The sequence below is a fragment of the Amia ocellicauda genome, chromosome 4 (assembly GCF_036373705.1).
Source record: "Amia ocellicauda isolate fAmiCal2 chromosome 4, fAmiCal2.hap1, whole genome shotgun sequence".
Taxonomy (NCBI): Eukaryota; Metazoa; Chordata; class Actinopteri; order Amiiformes; family Amiidae; genus Amia; species Amia ocellicauda.
The window spans coordinates 23,952,797-23,971,632 of NC_089853.1; the positions used below are offsets into that span (position 1 = coordinate 23,952,797).

At 37.5% G+C, this 18,836-nt stretch overlaps 1 protein-coding gene across 2 annotated transcripts in view; it reads right to left on the minus strand.

The window, feature by feature from the left end:
• arnt2 (aryl-hydrocarbon receptor nuclear translocator 2) overlaps window positions 1–18,836 on the minus strand; it is a 45,310-nt gene that overhangs the window by 24,741 nt on the left and 1,733 nt on the right. The window contains exons 2-6 of one of the 2 annotated variants that reach the window (XM_066701516.1): window positions 11,858–11,972; window positions 8,282–8,329; window positions 6,660–6,704; window positions 5,189–5,402; window positions 4,097–4,310 (exon numbers count right to left, since the gene is read on the minus strand). In XM_066701516.1, coding sequence (XP_066557613.1) covers window positions 4,097–4,310; window positions 5,189–5,402; window positions 6,660–6,704; window positions 8,282–8,329; window positions 11,858–11,972 — 636 coding nt within the window. The remainder of the gene's footprint in view (window positions 1–4,096; window positions 4,311–5,188; window positions 5,403–6,659; window positions 6,705–8,281; window positions 8,330–11,857; window positions 11,973–18,836) is intronic. The other variant, XM_066701517.1, reaches the window with a different exon arrangement.

The window sequence follows — 18,836 nt, forward strand, 5'->3', positions numbered from 1 at the left end:
ACAAAAAGGACATGCTGAATTTTTAAATTTAAATTTGAATCATAAAACATCCATATCTTACTGAAGGGATATTTTATTCCAAAATCCACCTCTAAAAAATTGCTGGATTAATGCCACTAGTAGATATTCCACACATATAGTGGACAACATTAATTGAAAAAAATACCGAATCAAAAAATGATATTTCCTTGGAAGATTACGGCATTCCATTTTGAACAGTCAGACAAATTGGTACACTACAAAAACAAAAAATGTTGCACAAACATGGGTATTATGACTATCCCCTAAAAGAGAAGATGTGAAATACAAAGTGAGGGGTGACTGAAGCTTCCCCTTCCTTCCCAGTGTTGCTTACATGACTTAATAAAATAGTTGAAGTATACGCTAAACTGAGGTTAATTTGATTTGTACTCATACCATACAAATTAGGTTTCTAAAATGTTCATAATTGCATACAGTTGCAGCCTTTCTCAATATCTCTCTGAAAAGGGTAAAATCCAGTAAATAGATATTTTCCACTTGCTTGTTTAATGTCAGATGAGTAACGTGTTGTTAGAACAAGCTGGAGTTCTACCTCATTGTTTTAATGGCCACTGATGAGTCCCCGAGTATAATTCCAGTATTCTTCCTCTCCTGCACTGAAAGCTTAGACTGCACTGCATGACAGGTTTGCTTTGGAAGGAATACTACATGGTTCCTACGAAGGCACAGTGGGATAGAGGTGGGAAATAAAAACATGAAATCCTGCCACTTTCTTCTACTGACAGACCAATCAGGAAAATCCTAGTGAGATTATTTTTCAATCAGGAAGGGAAACACTAACAAATGGATTTTTGGAAAAACAAAAAGAAAATGAATAGGGTTCTGAAGACAGGAGATCAAGACAATGAGAGCATCAGATGTAGCTCCAAGTAAAATTGAGGCTTACAGAGGGTAGATTACACCAAAGTAAAAGTACATTGTATTTGGCAAACAAGATATCGGGTCTCTGTCTTTCACATGCATTTCACAAAACCTGAAAAAACAACTGCGTAAGAGAGACATCTGCATATTCAGGGGGTCAGAAAAGGTAAATGTTAAAGTTTCATTCTTATTTATTTTCTTAATTGCACAGGGTAAATGTAAAGGGATCAGAAAATATAAACAAGATGCAAGATATAATCTGTAGAAAGATTGAACCAATTCAATATCTGGCCTATGTCTTAACCTCAGATAAACTTAAAAAATAGGCTGACATGAATAGTCTACAAAGCAATTTGGTGTTAGTTTCTCTCAATATTATACGTACTGATGAAAGAATGTTTTTTAAGTTTGGAAAAAAATAATAATAATAATAATTTAATCAGTTAAAAATATTGGACATTGAAAAATTACCCACAGAGAAATAATTATTTTTTTAAACCCTTCAAGGGGATGATTCACCTCAGTGAAAACAGTCCTACAACAAAGCAGGATGACTAAAGTTAGTTAGCACACACGAAAAACCACATCTTTATTATAAACATAATTACGATTACATTAAATTAACTTGGACAGCATCTGAATTCTGAGTCCAAAATGACATGGTAGTGGTCAACTCTATTTTTGGAGAACAACAGGCAACAGGTCATGCGTTTAGATTCTGAAATGTAGAAAGTAAAAAAAAAAAAAAGTCTATCAAGGTTTTGTTATCAGAATTATCTAATTTACATAAAACATTCAATATTTCTGAAGCATGACAAAGATCAGATCTTGTATCTCTGATGCAGATACACTTGCTGTGAAATTTACAATTAAGGTGGTCTCTGCAAACAGCAAATACAACACAAACACAAATAAATGTAACTATGTTCCCCATACAAACTGCTTCACTTAGGCCTAATATCAAAAACCTATTAATCTCGATTTAATTTATTTATTCACTGACGTTCGTGGATATTAAAACTGAGAACATAGGACATTTTTAACTGCACAAATGAAAAGCTATTCAACATAAGTAAGATGAGAAATTGTACCAATATATTCACTTTGAGATTTACTTTTACATCCTACCGTCTGCAAAGATCTTATTTTTATGTTTACTTCATGTTAATCTTAAAAGCCTGACCACTTGGATCATGTTTTTTCTTATGTTAGGACCACAACAGTTGTAGAAACTGTAGTAGGAGACAAAGCTTAAAACCTAAAAGATCTGATAAACATTCAAGTCTACCAACAGAAACGGATCAGTCATGGACACCACTTGAAGCAGGAATTCTGCGACGTTATTGACATAAGAAAATCAGACGGGGTATAATAAACATGTTCTCAGACGACAACTTAATCTATCTTTATTATTAAAAAAGTCAGAGGATTCATCCAAAGCTTATCATATATGCCATGCATGCATCAATATTTTATCTGGAACTTCCTCAACCGATGAGGTCATTCCATTTTCTTTTCATTGCTACTTTCCGAATTTCAAACAGTAATTCATCGCAGCCGTGTTCATTTTCACGTGTCGCATAAAAATGAAGACACTTAAAGAAAATATATTCTGGTGTTACTTTAAACAGATGACCAAATACGTAATGTCACGCACATTTCTATAAGCATGAACAAAATTAATGAGCTAGTTTTGTTGAGTTTTTGACAGTTGACATTTTTGAGTGCGTATCCTAGTTGTAGTATGTGAAATTAAATCACTGAAGAACCAAGTCTGTCCATTTCAGCAAACACTAACTTATTAAAATGTACTGAACTGCACCTGATCGTGAGACGTTGTTTCTAAATTTAAACCAAGGACACATGAGAATAAAATGAAGGAATATATAAAAGTATATACAGTCATTAGTAGTTGGGTGGAATGCCGGATAAATGAACAGGCACTGTGTAGAACGGTTATCAAAGCATTATGATAGGAAAGGAGATTTTGTGTTATAAGTGTGAAAATAGACAAAAATAAATACCCCATGAGAACTTCAGTATTGTCACAGCACCTTTTAGCATCTCCTCATATCTGTCCGGGCACAATACACCATTAAATCCTAAAATCTATCCCTGCCTGGCACCTACAGACTGCTATACTGCTCAACCCCGCAGCTTTTCCAAAACTAATAAGACTTTTATATTGTGGAGAGTTTCTTTCTACAAATAGATGCTAGGAGAGCTATTGCAAAAGCCAAGGTCTGGCTCTTTCAATCTGTTATTGAACACTTCCAGTTACCCACAGTAACCAAAACCAAGTGCATCAGTGCATGTAGTCCAAACCTTGACAGTAAAGCTTTACACCACCAGGGCAGGATGCATATTAGCAATTCTTGTCAGGTTTGAATTATTTTCACAACAGCCAGAACCCCAACCCTAGCCAACACAAACATTTCAAGCTACAGCCTAAAAAAAATAACTTAAGTTTAATTGGAAATCTGATCCTCACCCTGGCCCAAACTAAAGTCTGACAAGATCGAACTTGGGTCATGTTCATTTTACATATCAAGTATCTGTTTGGAAATAACACAAATCAAATAACCAGATAAATCTAAATCACTACTCAATAGATGCTTAAATTACTCCTCCTAATGATTCTTTCCCAGAGTCGCTCCCAGCAGGATCCTGGACATTAACCTCTCATTCCTGAAGACTACAAGACAAACAGGCTGTATTTTTATTTTTGCTGTGTTTACATTGCCATCTGGTGGTAGCAGAATTAATCTCACCCCACATTGTAAAACATTGATACATTACGTTTTCCAGTTATAAAACAACCGGGGAGAATGTGACTCTATAGCAGAAACTAAAGTTTTTCCACCTTTTCATATCAGTAGTCATATCAGGGTTATTAATCAAAACCACTGATCGGGAGCAAGGATCTACAAACAACATAAAAAGGGCAATGTATTAAGTGAGATGCAGCTGACCGGTGTCACTGACCAACTGTTCAAAGACATCTGTATTCAGAGCAGATCAGAAGTGGAAACCCAAATGTGAATCAGTAAGCAGGAAAAACTCGCAGATGTAGTTTACGAAGTCATATCAAACTCAATGTGCATTTATCTTCACCTCCTTTTTATTAAATCAATATATAATAATTTTCCTTAATGCACAAAACAAACACACAACAGATAGAATATATTCTTACCAGTCATGGAGTTTTCCGAGGTGCTGAGCTGCTCCCTCAGTTTGTCTACGTCGTCTGGGTGCACCTGCTCGAAGAGGGTGCTCCCGAACCACTCCGACTGGGGGTGATTAAGCACCGGAGTGACCGAGTCCGACACGTAAATCACTCTGCCCGTCTCTGCGGCAACCACGAACAGAAAGCCATCTGCCGCCTCTAAGATCAGGTGCTTCAGTTCCTTTGAAAGTCAAAAGCAGCACCGAAAAGGTTAAAGATCAGTGTTTAAAACAACTGGGAGTACATTCCTCTTCACCACCTGAAAGCAAATGTCTTATATTTGTGAACAGTTTTAAACAATCCAAATCAAAGTGTAACAAACATCATGGATAAAAAGGTATGGAAACACAGGTCAGAGGAGGTGGATATAATTAGAATGAGTAAGTAAGGCCATCTAATTACTTTATTTATTTGATTGTATTTTTTTATTTTTTTAATAGTAACATGCAGCAGGAACTCCTAGAAACTAGGTAGCAGGGAAAGATACATAATTTTGTGACCACAAACTTCAATACAACTCCACAGTTTCCAAAGTTTGGCCACAGTGCTTCCTGCGGTAGAACATGTGGCACAGAAGGTTGTTGCTACAATTATTGTAATTGGTATGTACGAGACGGCATGTATCTATCCAGCTTCACTACTGGGACAAAGATCTAAGAAGGGATCAGAGAGACGATAATGCAGGCCATGACTTCTGATGGGGCCAACTGGAGTCCAATATGTCCAACTGTTTTACATTTTAATTTAACCCAAACACACACACCTTAAGCAAAGATGACTCCTTATTTCTTCTTAATAAGTCACCCACATATCCTAAGAATAAGGAAACTGCAAGTGGCACCCTTTTAAATTGAACAAACAGATTTATCACGGAATATCACGGAACAACAAGCTGTGGCAGGAACAAGGGAGGGAAGGACAATAAAGTGATCTCATGGTGTGTGATTGCACTGAAAACTTTATTCACTTATTCTTCCCCCACATGCTGCGTGTAAGGCATGAACAACCTGCCAGGCCACTTCCTCAGATTAAAGAAAAGAAAAAAAAGAAAATGCCAACCTGCTCTGTTAGGAAAGAAGGTTTGTAAGCGCCATCGGTGGATGTGTTTCCTGTCCCCCTCATGGATTTCATGTGGGAAACGGCCATCCGCAGAATCGTGAGCTTATCTGGTTTGCGTGCCAAGGCGCTGCAGGTTGGCACCATGTCAGACAGCTCCGTGATGTACTGTGTCATCTTGTTCCGACGGCGTCTTTCAATCTCGCTGTGATTTTCCCTGGAAATCAAGAGGAAAATGTAAAAATTAGCATACAGACAGGAACATTAAATCATGGCTGACATGACACTAATTGTGTGTCCCAGACAACTACCTCCACCATGAGAAAAACAGAAGCAACAAGAAAACTACTGCACACATTTTTAAAAGTTGTATTTTATGGTATATACTTATATGGTATATAGTATACTTCACTGAATACATTAGCATAGCATGCAACAGACAGTATGTCCAGACATGCTCCAATAGACTTGAAAACATAACAAATACAATATTTTAAACGACTACAAAACAATGTTACCAATATTAAAGTCATCTCAGCCTAAGATAGGCAGCAAACTACTTTAATTATATCCATTGATTTCATTTATTTTTGTAGAAGAATATTTGCACATCAATACAGCACGGGTGAAGGTTTAATATTCTAGTTCTTATTGCTCGTATCCGTTGGATAGTGAGCACTACCGTAGCATAACAGTCACCGGCCTACTCAATAAATCACTCTGGTTGAAGGATTTAGAAATAGATATTTGAAATATCCTGAACATCACACCTGGACAGAAGATAAGAAAGACAATAACTGTTAATATTCTTTAACATATTAGAATTCATGGTGGGGAAAACAGCAGCAATACAGTAAATACTGTGATCTTTGACTCTTTTGATGAACGAAATCAATAAAACCTTCCAAAACATAATCAAGGGGAGAATTACAACGTCGGTTAGTTTCTGTTCTTAATTTGAATTTGCAGCAACCACGAGGTGCCATCAGGTGAACAGAACTCTGTGCAACTCTATACAAACAGCATGAAGTCATGAACCAGTTTGAAAATTCTGGCATTACCAGCATGTACACTGTCAGCATATAGAAGATAAACAGATCCCTTTTTAATTCACACTTGAAAACAGCAGTGTAAATGTTTTCGTTTGTTTTTTATAGAACATTTTGAAGCCACCTCTGTGTGCTGTTAAGGAGGCCCATTAAACTCAGCTTAATTTACTTCAATTTTTGCTGTTGTTGTTTTTGTTGTTGCTGTTGATAAGAACATTTTGTGATTAAAAAAAGCCTGAAGAGGACACTAGTTATGACACTGTGGACAGGGTGATATATGTGATTCATGATAATAATAATAAAAGTAGTAGTAGTGGTGGTGGTGGTGGTGGTGGTAGTAGTAGTAGTAGTTCCCTTTTATTGTTTTAGTACGGTTCAATGTTGAACGGATACAATCCTTTAGAACCTGTGCAGATCAGTCCTACCTTGCAAATCTTTCCTTATCACCAGGAATTTGATCATCATCATACCTAGGAACAAAGAACAATTGTAACTACTGTGTCCTAAGGGACAAACAATAAATTAAAGCACTGTTTAAAAGAATAATCCGCAGCAATTCACTTAAAACACTTGGTACTCAATATAATCAATTAAGGTATTTCTATTCATATGTAAAAGCATACAGATCATGCATTTGTTTTTATAATTCATGTTCATTTATTTTTCTTCTATTTTTACTTCAATGGGCTGCTTAGATTATAAAAAGCATGCACTTAGTCACAAACACATTATAAAGCATCTACACTGAATGCACAGACAGTAGACGTCTCCAAATTATGCCTATTCTAAACATATTCTTCCTGCATTTGTAAACTTCCATTTTTCCCCACTAACTGGACATGACACCATGCATTTAAGGCTGACCTTCCATTCATCCTAAAACCAAGCATGAGACTACTGAGAGTGGATGATCAACACAAAAATAGCAAACATAATTTAAAGTGGCTGTATCCTCTTTCAGGGCAAGATAAAGGGCCTGAGGGCCAAAACAAGGAAAGCGTTTCCGTCCTCTTCCCCTGTGCTACACACATCATGAGTTGAAAACTCAGCTCTGGCCGTCAGGCAGGAGTCCAAATTTAACCCAGGTGTCGCCTTTTGAAGCCCTAAAACAAGCAGCTGAGCAACAGGGGAACTTTCACCGCAGACTGTTAACTGTGGCCCTCTGAGGGGAGGAAAACAATACAAAGTTACCACAGGTGCTACACCGTTCAGAGCAATGCTGCCGTCGAGCTGGCACTTGGGGTTTAAAAAAAAAAACGACTTTTCCCAGACTGTAGACCCACTGCAAATTAATGCATAAACTGGACCAAAGTTACATTCGGGGGGGGGGGTTTGGGTTTGTTTCTCTAATTAATTTTGGGAAGAAAAAATTGTGATGTTTTGCACTTTTCCCCACTAAATGGAAAATGTACAATTGGGAAAGGGCAGATTTCTTGCTCTAGCCCCACTCTATCCAGCAGAGGTCAGTGTGCCTTCCCTCAATATAGTAACTATATTGGATTGTTAATCTAAATATTACACATGATTTACATATTTTCTTTATTATTATTTTAATACAAAGTTGTTTTAAGCCAAAACAAACAAAAGACAAAACAAAAACAAAACAAACAAGGGGATACAGATCCTTTAAAGACAAGAATGAATTAGAGAGGAAAGAACATAAAAAAGATATGGAGAAATGTTTGAAATGACATGTACTGTAAATGACCCTTCATGGGTAAACAACAGACAAAACATAAGAATTTACAATGTGAAACTGCAAAATGCAATAAAAAAATTATCTAAAATAAAAATATATATAATGTTGAAATGGAACCTGTAGGATGTTTCTCATTCTTCAATAAGTATAACCGCGGTCTGAATTACAACCAATTTTACAGTTGATGTCTATGGACCAAAAGCAAGCAATGGGATACCAATGCACTATTTAATATCCCATTGTTATTCTGGACTGTATTCAAAAGCCACTTGACATGTTTACACCTTTACATGTTTCCTACAGGATTCAATTACAGAGAACTGCTACAACAGATTAAAACTAACTCACCTTGAAAATTTGCTTGGGCCTTCTCCATCCTCATCATCAAAGTCCATGCTATAAAGAAACAATCATTAGCAAACGGTTCAAAATCACCAAAGATTTCCCCTGGTTCTGCATTCATGTAGGAAAAGTCAAAAGCCAGGGAATTATTTCAAGCACTTTAATAAGATCTACATTAAGACATTCAAAACTTGAAAACATAAAACATGACAATGATGTGTTTATTACACGTTTGTTGCGTTATTAAAATAAATACATTTTAAATCTTATTGTGTCAAATAAATTATATATTAGATTATAATACACCTGATTATTTCATTAAATCAACAATTCACAGAGTAATCATTATTTCCCAGCAAAATAAAAATCAATCAAGTTGAAGCTCGGTTCAAGAATAAATCAGTAGATGTCCTAGTCTTTTAAATCATAATACTGACGGATACCTCAGAGCTCAGAAATTTGGAACAATCTCCAACCCAGCCTGCACTTTTATAACATCTCAATTGGATTGTCTCTAATGCCGGAGTCAATAATATGCTAGACCGTTATTTTCAAACCTAATGAATAGACTGATCAAACCTGACAACGCCACTTAAAGGGGCATTGATAGAATTTCTGAATCGTCTTGAAACATGCTCTCTTGCTAAGCAATCACATGGAACCTTTAACCCACAAAGGAAAACCTCCTGGTTCTGCCGTTTTAGAAGCCGCTACTATTCTTTCTTTCCCATAAGTGATTTTATAGACCTATATGTGTTTAGTTTTACGTAGGGCGTTTTCACAAAAACAGATTCTGGAATAAATCGGAATCATGGCAGGTTGATCCGTTGAGCAGCATCCAGGAATCCCGTCATCTTCTTCTATTGCTTTTGAGGGAAACATTACAGTCCACGGCTTGTTGATTTACACATCCTGCTGGATCAGAGATCGAGACATGGATATGGCTGGTTTTATAATATGTGGGGGTATGCCCTAAAGATTACTTGCATTCATGTTTTTTTTTTTAACAGGTCCTTATATGCTGAAAATAAGGATCACTATAGCAATCCCAAAGAGCACACATCTAAGCCGATTGCTGGGAAGTGTAGAGGAGAGGCAAATGAAAATCAGATAAGCCCATAAACGAGCTCTTGGGCAGGCTGTGCATCCCTGACATGTGCATTTACTCTCACTTAGCTTTCATGCTTCTTTGCAGAAAACCAGCATTTTGCAGCACCACATAAATTAAGTGGGAAATATCAATTGCAGCAGAAACAGCAGAGCGTCACAGACAACAGAGAGACAGCAGGGTACAAATCAAGTATTAAATTAATGTGAAAATGCAGACCAATAAACTCTGATATTGGAAAAATAAAAATAGCCAAGCTCATGCCACAGTTTACATCATAAATGTCCAATTACTTGGGGCAGGCACACCAGATCGACAATATCTCACTCTCAACAGCTCCAACAATGCTAATTCTGTGTTGAACTGAACTACTCATTGAAATCAGGTTTTATCTTAGATTACATACCATGGTATTAAGATTAAATATATACTTTTTTTTCATGCTACAGCATTGTGCAGACAAATGTGTTGCAGTTGATTTTGTTTATTACATATACACAGATTTAGCTCTGACCTAAAAAATATATAAGAAAAATGTATAACATTTAATACAAATTTGAAATGTGAATGGAATGGATATATGGGCTGCAGTTAAAAGATTAATACATAGTGGCATCACAGCAATGATAATCTGATCCTCAATCTACTTAGTATTCATGAAGACTAATCCCAAAGCCAACCACACATTGAAAAATAAAATGCCAGCAAATTTAATTGGGTTATACATTTAGATCTAAGAAATCATAACTTTGAAGATCACTCCTCAGTCAGCAAAATAACCATCTTTTTTAATGATAAATTAAAAGTAGTGCACATGTAAATATGTGTGTGTTTGTGTGTGTGTACACGTGCGTGTGTCGGGGGGGATATTTTATGTTAGGTGGGAAAAAATGACAGAGAAATTCGGATCTCATTCCTTACATTTTAAATTGAACTAAATTTCTCAATGATGCAAATAAAAGAAACTATTTTTCATTTATTTTAAATCACTTGCTCTGCCAGCCAAATCAAGAGTAAAGAATTAAAGCAGGCTCAAACTACTTTTACAATTCTGTAAAGGAATTTAATCATTCAATCTACCCTACTGCAGATCAACAAAGTTGTGTTTTAGAATAATTACTCAATAATTCTACTTTTACTTTGAAATAGTTGACAGGGTTCAATTTGCATAGGAGGACTATAATGATGGTAAATATTCAGAACATCTGTTTGAGGTATTTAGCTAAGCACTTCTAATTGTACATGAAAATGGAAGTTCAATTACATTGTAATACTATAATCATTGCCATTATGTCCCTTATAAACTCCTATACTAGGACAAAAAAGAGACCTTATGTGAAGGAAAATTGTGTGGAAAAACAAAACAACTGACACTTACTCACACACACATTCTAACTGGCTACTTTATGAAAACAGTCAGTGTTAACAAAGACATACTTAGCAATCACAAGCATCTAACTACACATACTTTTAGCTCATCACACAAAGATGGCCATCTTATCAGGGAGGGGATGCGAGAAGCACACAAGCACACAGGTTGTGTCTATGGCAACACACATCTGCCCAAGTGCTGTGGGAGACCCGAGACATTTCTGTGGGAGAGAGCGGAGGGAGGTGGACTCATGCAACTCCCGTTCTCAGAGGCCAGATCAAATCTTCCTTCGGCTCTGTTCTTTTTAAATGACCATCTTTTTACATCACAATTTTCAGCCACCACTTTTTTCATTTGCTCCTGACACCACCAGCCAGGTAATGTTCACCGAGGTATTTCAGAAAGATTATTGTAAAAAGGTGAGAAATGACTGAACTACTGTATTCAGCATGGTCTTCCTCCATAGGGCAGTGTAGTGGGGCAGACAAAGAACATTCACTTCAAGGATTTTGTGCCTTATTTACCTTTTTCTCTATCAACTCTTAAGAGATAGAAAGCCTTTATTTTATTCTCCTATGACACAAACTAAAAATGCAATGGACAGAGTCTGAAAATTACTAAGTGTCCTTGTCAGTCTTAACCACAATTTTTTTTACACACACAGAATCGTAGGACTTGGTATCTCCTACTACTACAACAACAACAACAACGACGACAACAACAACAAAAATATATGTGGAGAAAACAATAAGTCGTTTTAACGCAAGGAAGTTAAATGTCAGTAGATGATTGTAACTCTCCATCATCTACCATTTTACACCTTCCTCTTGAGAGATATGATTAGATTAGAGACCTATATATATATATATATATATATATATATATATAAAAAAAACAAAAAACAAAAAAATCACTAGAGAATCAATGGCCTACAAATGCTTTGCCAATTTCCCAGGTCTCGCTGAATATGTACCTTATTAGTGCACGCAAGTTTACATGAATTATACATAAGATCAAATACGTTTATATACTGTAACTTGAAAGATGCCAACAAAACCATTTTCCCAAGAAGAACAATCGGAGATCTCGGTGGATTACTCACCCTCCTGATCTTCTCTTCCCTCCCCGGGCTGGCATGGACCCTGCCATCCTGACCTGTCCAGCCCCAACCGGGGCGCCTGGTAGGGCCACGGGCCCAGGAATGTCAGTGCCCATCTCTGCAACAAGAACAAAGCAAAATTACTATCATGCCAGCCAGGTAATATGGATTATGTAATCAATAGGATTATAAATAAACAAACAAATACATTTGTGCTTCCAGTATTTGTTTTATGCCACTTCCATTGCAATGCAACAAAACAAAATAAAAAAAATAATAATCTTGTAGTTGAATTAAAACAATAATGTATATTCTATACATATTTTAAAACAAAGTAACTCTGAAAAGCTTGTCTCCAGAAGTATCATTATTATTTAGTTAGTGACTACCATTACTACTTAATAACCTTGCATAGTACTTATACATTAATATAAAAAATTATATACCAGGCATAAACATAAAAACAAAACAAAAACTCTAAAGCCCGGTGCAGTTGCTTCACATGCAGAGATAAATAAGTAAAAAGACTGCATTTAATTCTGTAATTTCTTCAGTGCTATGAAAACATCTTCAGTATCCTATTCAAAATGCATTCATCAAACCGCTCAAGCTGGCACTCTGGGCATTTATTTTCTGAATCCTTTAGGTGAGTGTGTGTAATATATATATATATACACTCACCTAAAGGATTATTAGGAACACCATACTAATACTGTGTTTGACCCCCTTTCGCCTTCAGAACTGCCTTAATTCTACGTGGCATTGATTCAACAAGGTGCTGAAAGCATTCTTTAGAAATGTTGGCCCATATTGATAGGATAGCATCTTGCAGTTGATGGAGATTCGTGGGATGCACATCCAGGGCACGAAGCTCCCGTTCCACCACATCCCAAAGATGCTCTATTGGGTTGAGATCTGGTGACTGTGGGGGCCAGTTTAGTACAGTGAACTCATTGTCATGTTCAAGAAACCAATTTGAAATGATTCGACCTTTGTGACATGGTGCATTATCCTGCTGGAAGTAGCCATCAGAGGATGGGTACATGGTGGTCATAAAGGGATGGACATGGTCAGAAACAATGCTCAGGTAGGCCGTGGCATTTAAACGATGCCCAATTGGCACTAAGGGGCCTAAAGTGTGCCAAGAAAACATCCCCCACACCATTACACCACCACCACCAGCCTGCACAGTGGTAACAAGGCATGATGGATCCATGTTCTCATTCTGTTTACGCCAAATTCTGACTCTACCATCTGAATGTCTCAACAGAAATCGAGACTCATCAGACCAGGCAACATTTTTCCAGTCTTCAACTGTCCAATTTTGGTGAGCTTGTGCAAATTGTAGCCTCTTTTTCCTATGTGTAGTGGAGATGAGTGGTACCCGGTGGGGTCTTCTGCTGTTGTAGCCCATCCGCCTCAAGGTTGTACGTGTTGTGGCTTCACAAATGCTTTGCTGCATACCTCGGTTGTAACGAGTGGTTATTTCAGTCAAAGTTGCTCTTCTATCAGCTTGAATCAGTCGGCCCATTCTCCTCTGACCTCTAGCATCAACAAGGCATTTTCGCCCACAGGACTGCCGCATACTGGATGTTTTTCCCTTTTCACACCATTCTTTGTAAACCCTAGAAATGGTTGTGCGTGAAAATCCCAGTAACTGAGCAGATTGTGAAATACCCAGACCGGCCCGTCTGGCACCAACAACCATGCCACGCTCAAAATTGCTTAAATCACCTTTCTTTCCCATTCAGACATTCAGTTTGGAGTTCAGGAGATTGTCTTGACCAGGACCACACCCCTAAATGCATTGAAGCAACTGCCATGTGATTGGTTGGTTAGATAATTGCATTAATGAGAAATTGAACAGGTGTTCCTAATAATCCTTTAGGTGAGTGTGTGTGTATATATATATATATATATATATATATATATATATATATATATATATATATATATATATATATTATATATATAATTACACACTGTGCAAAAGTTTTAGGCAGGTGTGAAAAAATGCTGTAAAGTAAGAATGCTTTCAAAAGTATACTATTATTATTATATTTATCAATTAACTAAATGCAAAGTGAGTGAACAGAAGAAAAATCTAAATCAAATCCATATTTGGTGATACCACCCTTTGCCTTCAAAACAGCATCAATTATTCTAGATACACTTGGACACAGTTTGGGATTTTGTAGGCATATAGTCAGGTGTATGATTAAACAATTATACCAAACAGGTGCTAATGATCATCAATTCAATATGTAGGTTGAAACACAATCATTAACTGAAACAGAAACAGACAGGAAGAATAAAACTGGGTGAGGAACAGCCAGACTCAGCTAACAAGGTGAGGTTGCTGAAGACAGTTTACTGTCAAAAGTCATACACCATGGCAAGACTGAACACAGCAACAAGACACAAGGTAGTTATACTCCATCAGCAAGGTCTCTCCCAGGTAGAAATTTCAAGGCAGACAGGGGTTTCCAGATGTGCTGTCCAAGCTCTTTTGAAGAGGCACAAAGAAACGGGCAACGTTGAGGACCGTAGACGCAGTGGTCGTCCAAGGAAACTTACTGCAGCAGATGAAAGACACATCATGCTTCCCTTCGCAATCGGAAGATTTCCAGCAGTGCCATCAGCTCAGAACTGGCAGAAAACAGTGGGACCCTGGTACACCCATCTACTGTCCGGAGAAGTCTGGTCAGAAGTGGCCTTCATGGAAGACTTGTGGCCAAGAAGCCAAGCAACTCAACTATGCACGAAAACACAGGAACTGGGGTGTAGAAAATTGGCAGCAGGTGCTCTGGACCAATGAGTCAAAAGTTGAAATGTTTGGCTATAGCAGAAGGCAGTTTGTTCGCTGAAGGGCTGGAGAGCGGTACATGAATGAGTGTCTGCAGGCAACAGTGAAGCATGGTGGAGGTTCCTTGCAAGTTTGGGGCTGCATTTCTGCAAATGGAGTTGGGGATTTGGTCAGAATGAATGGTCTCCTCAATGCTGAGAAGTACAGGCAGATACTTATCCATCATGCAATACCATCAGGGAGGCATCTGATTGGCCCCGAATTTATCCTGCAGCCTGACAACGACCCCAAACATACAGCGAAAGTCATTAAGAAAGTATCTTCAGTGTAAAGAAGAACAAGGAGTCCTGGAAGTGATGGTATGGCCCCCACAGAGCCCTGATCGAGACAGAAATCGAGTCTGTCTGGGATTACATGAAGAGAGAAGCAACTGAGGCTGCCTAAATCCACAGAAGAACTGTGGTTAGTTCTCCAAGATGTTTGGGCCGACCTACCTGCCGAGTTCCTTCAAAAACTGTGTGCAAGTGTACCTAGAAGAATTGATGCTGTTTTGAAGGCAAAGGGTGGTCACACCAAGTATTGATTTGATGTAGATTTTTCTTCTGTTCACTGACTTTGCATTTAGTTAATTGATAAATATAATCTATTAACATGACTATTTTTGAAAGCACTTCCTTTACAGCATTTTTCACACCTGCCTAAAACTTTTGCACAGTGTGTAATTTATATATATATATATATATATATATATATATATATATATATATATATACACACACATACATACATACATACATACATACAACTGAATTGTGTTGAGTAATAATTTACTGTTACTAAATGAAAGGATACTGTGCGTGTGTATGTATGTATATAGTGTGTGTATATTATATAATATGTAAACAAAGCCTAATTCAATATTTAACATTCTTCTGTACAAACATTCCTGTGGGTTCATTTCACAGAAATGCAACACTGAATTGTTTGTATCTTTTAATGATACTGATTCCTAGGAATTAAAAAAATTACTTCATCATTGTCTTTTTTACAGTAGTCTACAGATATATTCAGGTAGGCTCTTAATACAGTCTAACTATACAGAAAATGTTGGTGTACACATTATATGTTTAGATACAATACATGAGAGAGATTTGATTATATGGCATGATACAATATCAATAGTCACACAGTTCTATACTTTTATCAAACAACAGTGAGTGTACATCTGCAATTGTCTAAATCAACTTCTAATTACACTTCATCAAGGATCTGAAAATGGACATAAAACTTGAAAAAGCCTCAAATCCCTCACATTTACCGAGAGCTATTAGAGATGACATGCCAAGTTATTGCACACATTCCTTGGTCTAAATGACTAGTGGGCGGCTGAACAGCAGTATACGTACCCTCACAAACAACACACATGCTGCGTATACCCTTTACCAGATCCATCACCCATTCCAGGAAGCAAGCCCAGGATCTCGATATGGAAATAAACCCACCAACAGGGGTTGCTGAGTATCTCTATTTGTATTCCACTCAGAATGTGTCACCACTGATCTGTTTACCTTAACTGTGCGCCATGAATCAGAGCCTCCTACCTGCCTTGCATAATAATCATTTTATTTGCAGGACAATTACTGGTGGATAGCGAGCAAAGCCTTTTTACATAGAAGAGAAATATCTCTGATTAATGAGTAATGTAACCTCTGCTCTGCTTTCATTATTTGACTAATAGCTTCAAAGCAGATTGTGGACACATATTTGAATCAGAGGAGAGGTGGTGGTGGGGGCTGCTCTATTTCACTGCAGTTCAGTTAGTGCCAGCATAATTTGTTCCAATATTCCCAAATCAACACTTTCACTGGCATAACTTCACTGTGTACAGGAGTAATCTGCAACTGTACCCTCTGCCCTTACAGTATATTCAAACAAGGAGAGTGGAGAATCAGATGCTCAAATTCCTTCTATTCATTAGGGCGCTCAGAAGGCCACACATTCCAGCTCATGTCTGTTGATATTATGTTGTGGTCTGATTGAAGGTGAAATCCAGTTGTTTAATCTCAGTCTCAATAAAGCGATTTCAAAGTCTTTACTATGGCGAAGCAAAAAGTGACCACAACACAATGCCTTGGGGATTTGTTCAATTGTCACAAAATACAAAGTCTTGTGATTATGTGAAGCCATCTAAAATGTATTACTGAACCATGACATAAAGGCTTAATTAAACAAAATCTTAATTTAAGCACAGTAGTCGGTTGGGAATACATTACCCTTGACAATCATGACACTAAAATACGAATGTTAGATATAAAAACATTACATTAGATATATGTTCAAAATCAGTAAATATATCAAATGGTTGACAGCAACAGAAAAACGTAAAGCAATGCTAGTGATTTGAAATTTCTTGTATGTCAGGGCTATCTTATTGTTTTATATACTGAAGAAAACAAAAGTGTGTTTCATTAGGAGCTAAAGCATCTGCTAGGAACATGTTTCAATATCATGACTATTCAAAAATAAAACTGTTTGGTCCTGCAGTAGGAGTTCTTAATGACAGCCAAACCATATAAAACTGTATGAGATGCAATTGTGTGGAATCAATCAGTACATGGAACAACCTTTAACAATATTCAAACTTTAAAATGAATACTGATAATTTTAACTCACATTTTCAATGATGCACTTAATTACACATACATATTATATATTTTATACACACACACACTATATACATACACTCACCTAAAGGATTATTAGGAACACCTGTTCAATTTCTCATTAATGCAATTATCTAACCAACCAATCACATGGCAGTTGCTTCAATGCATTTAGGGGTGTGGTCCTGGTCAAGACAATCTCCTGAACTCCAAACTGAATGTCTGAATGGGAAAGAAAGGTGATTTAAGCAATTTTGAGCGTGGCATGGTTGTTGGTGCCAGACGGGCCGCTCTGAGTATTTCACAATCTGCTCAGTTACTGGGATTTTCACGCACAACCATTTCTAGGGTTTACAAAGAATGGTGTGAAAAGGGAAAAACATGCAGTATGCGGCAGTCCTGTGGGCGAAAATGCCTTGTTGATGCTAGAGGTCAGAGGAGAATGGGCCGACTGATTCAAGCTGATAGAAGAGCAACTTTGACTGAAATAACCACTCGTTACAACCGAGGTATGCAGCAAAGCATTTTTGAAGCCACAACACGTACAACCTTGAGGCGGATGGGCTACAACAGCAGAAGACCCCACCGGGTACCACTCATCTCCACTACACATAGGAAAAAGAGGCTACAATTTGCACAAGCTCACCAAAATTGGACAGTTGAAGACTGGAAAAATGTTGCCTGGTCTGATGAGTCTCGATTTCTGTTGAGACATTCAGATGATAGAGTCAGAATTTGGCGTAAACAGAATGAGAACATGGATCCATCATGCCTTGTTACCACTGTGCAGGCTGGTGGTGGTGGTGTAATGGTGTGGGGGATGTTTTCTTGGCACACTTTAGGCCCCTTAGTGCCAATTGGGCATCGTTTAAATGCCACGGCCTACCTGAGCATTGTTTCTGACCATGTCCATCCCTTTATGACCACCATGTACCCATCCTCTGATGGCTACTTCCAGCAGGATAATGCACCATGTCACAAAGGTCGAATCATTTCAAATTGGTTTCTTGAACATGACAATGAGTTCACTGTACTAAACTGGCCCCCACAGTCACCAGATCTCAACCCAATAGAGCATCTTTGGGATGTGGTGGAACGGGAGCTTCGTGCCCTGGATGTGCATCCCACAAATCTCCATCAACTGCAAGATGCTATCCTATCAATATGGGCCAACATTTCTAAAGAATGCTTTCAGCACCTTGTTGAATCAATGCCACGTAGAATTAAGGCAGTTCTGAAGGCGAAAGGGGTCAAACACAGTATTAGTATGGTGTTCCTAATAATCCTTTAGGTGAGTGTATATATATATAGGCCTAGTTTATAATAATTGTCCACATAGCTCAATAGCTGATTGTGACTTATTAATCCCATACATGTTTAATGTGTTTAAGAGCACATCTAAGGTTTATCCTACTTAGTATGCAAAGTCAAAAAGGCCTTAAGAGAGAGCAAAATTTTACCAAGGTGTCCTTCAGCACTAAGCTCCTGACAGTACTAGAAGCTTCTGCACAAT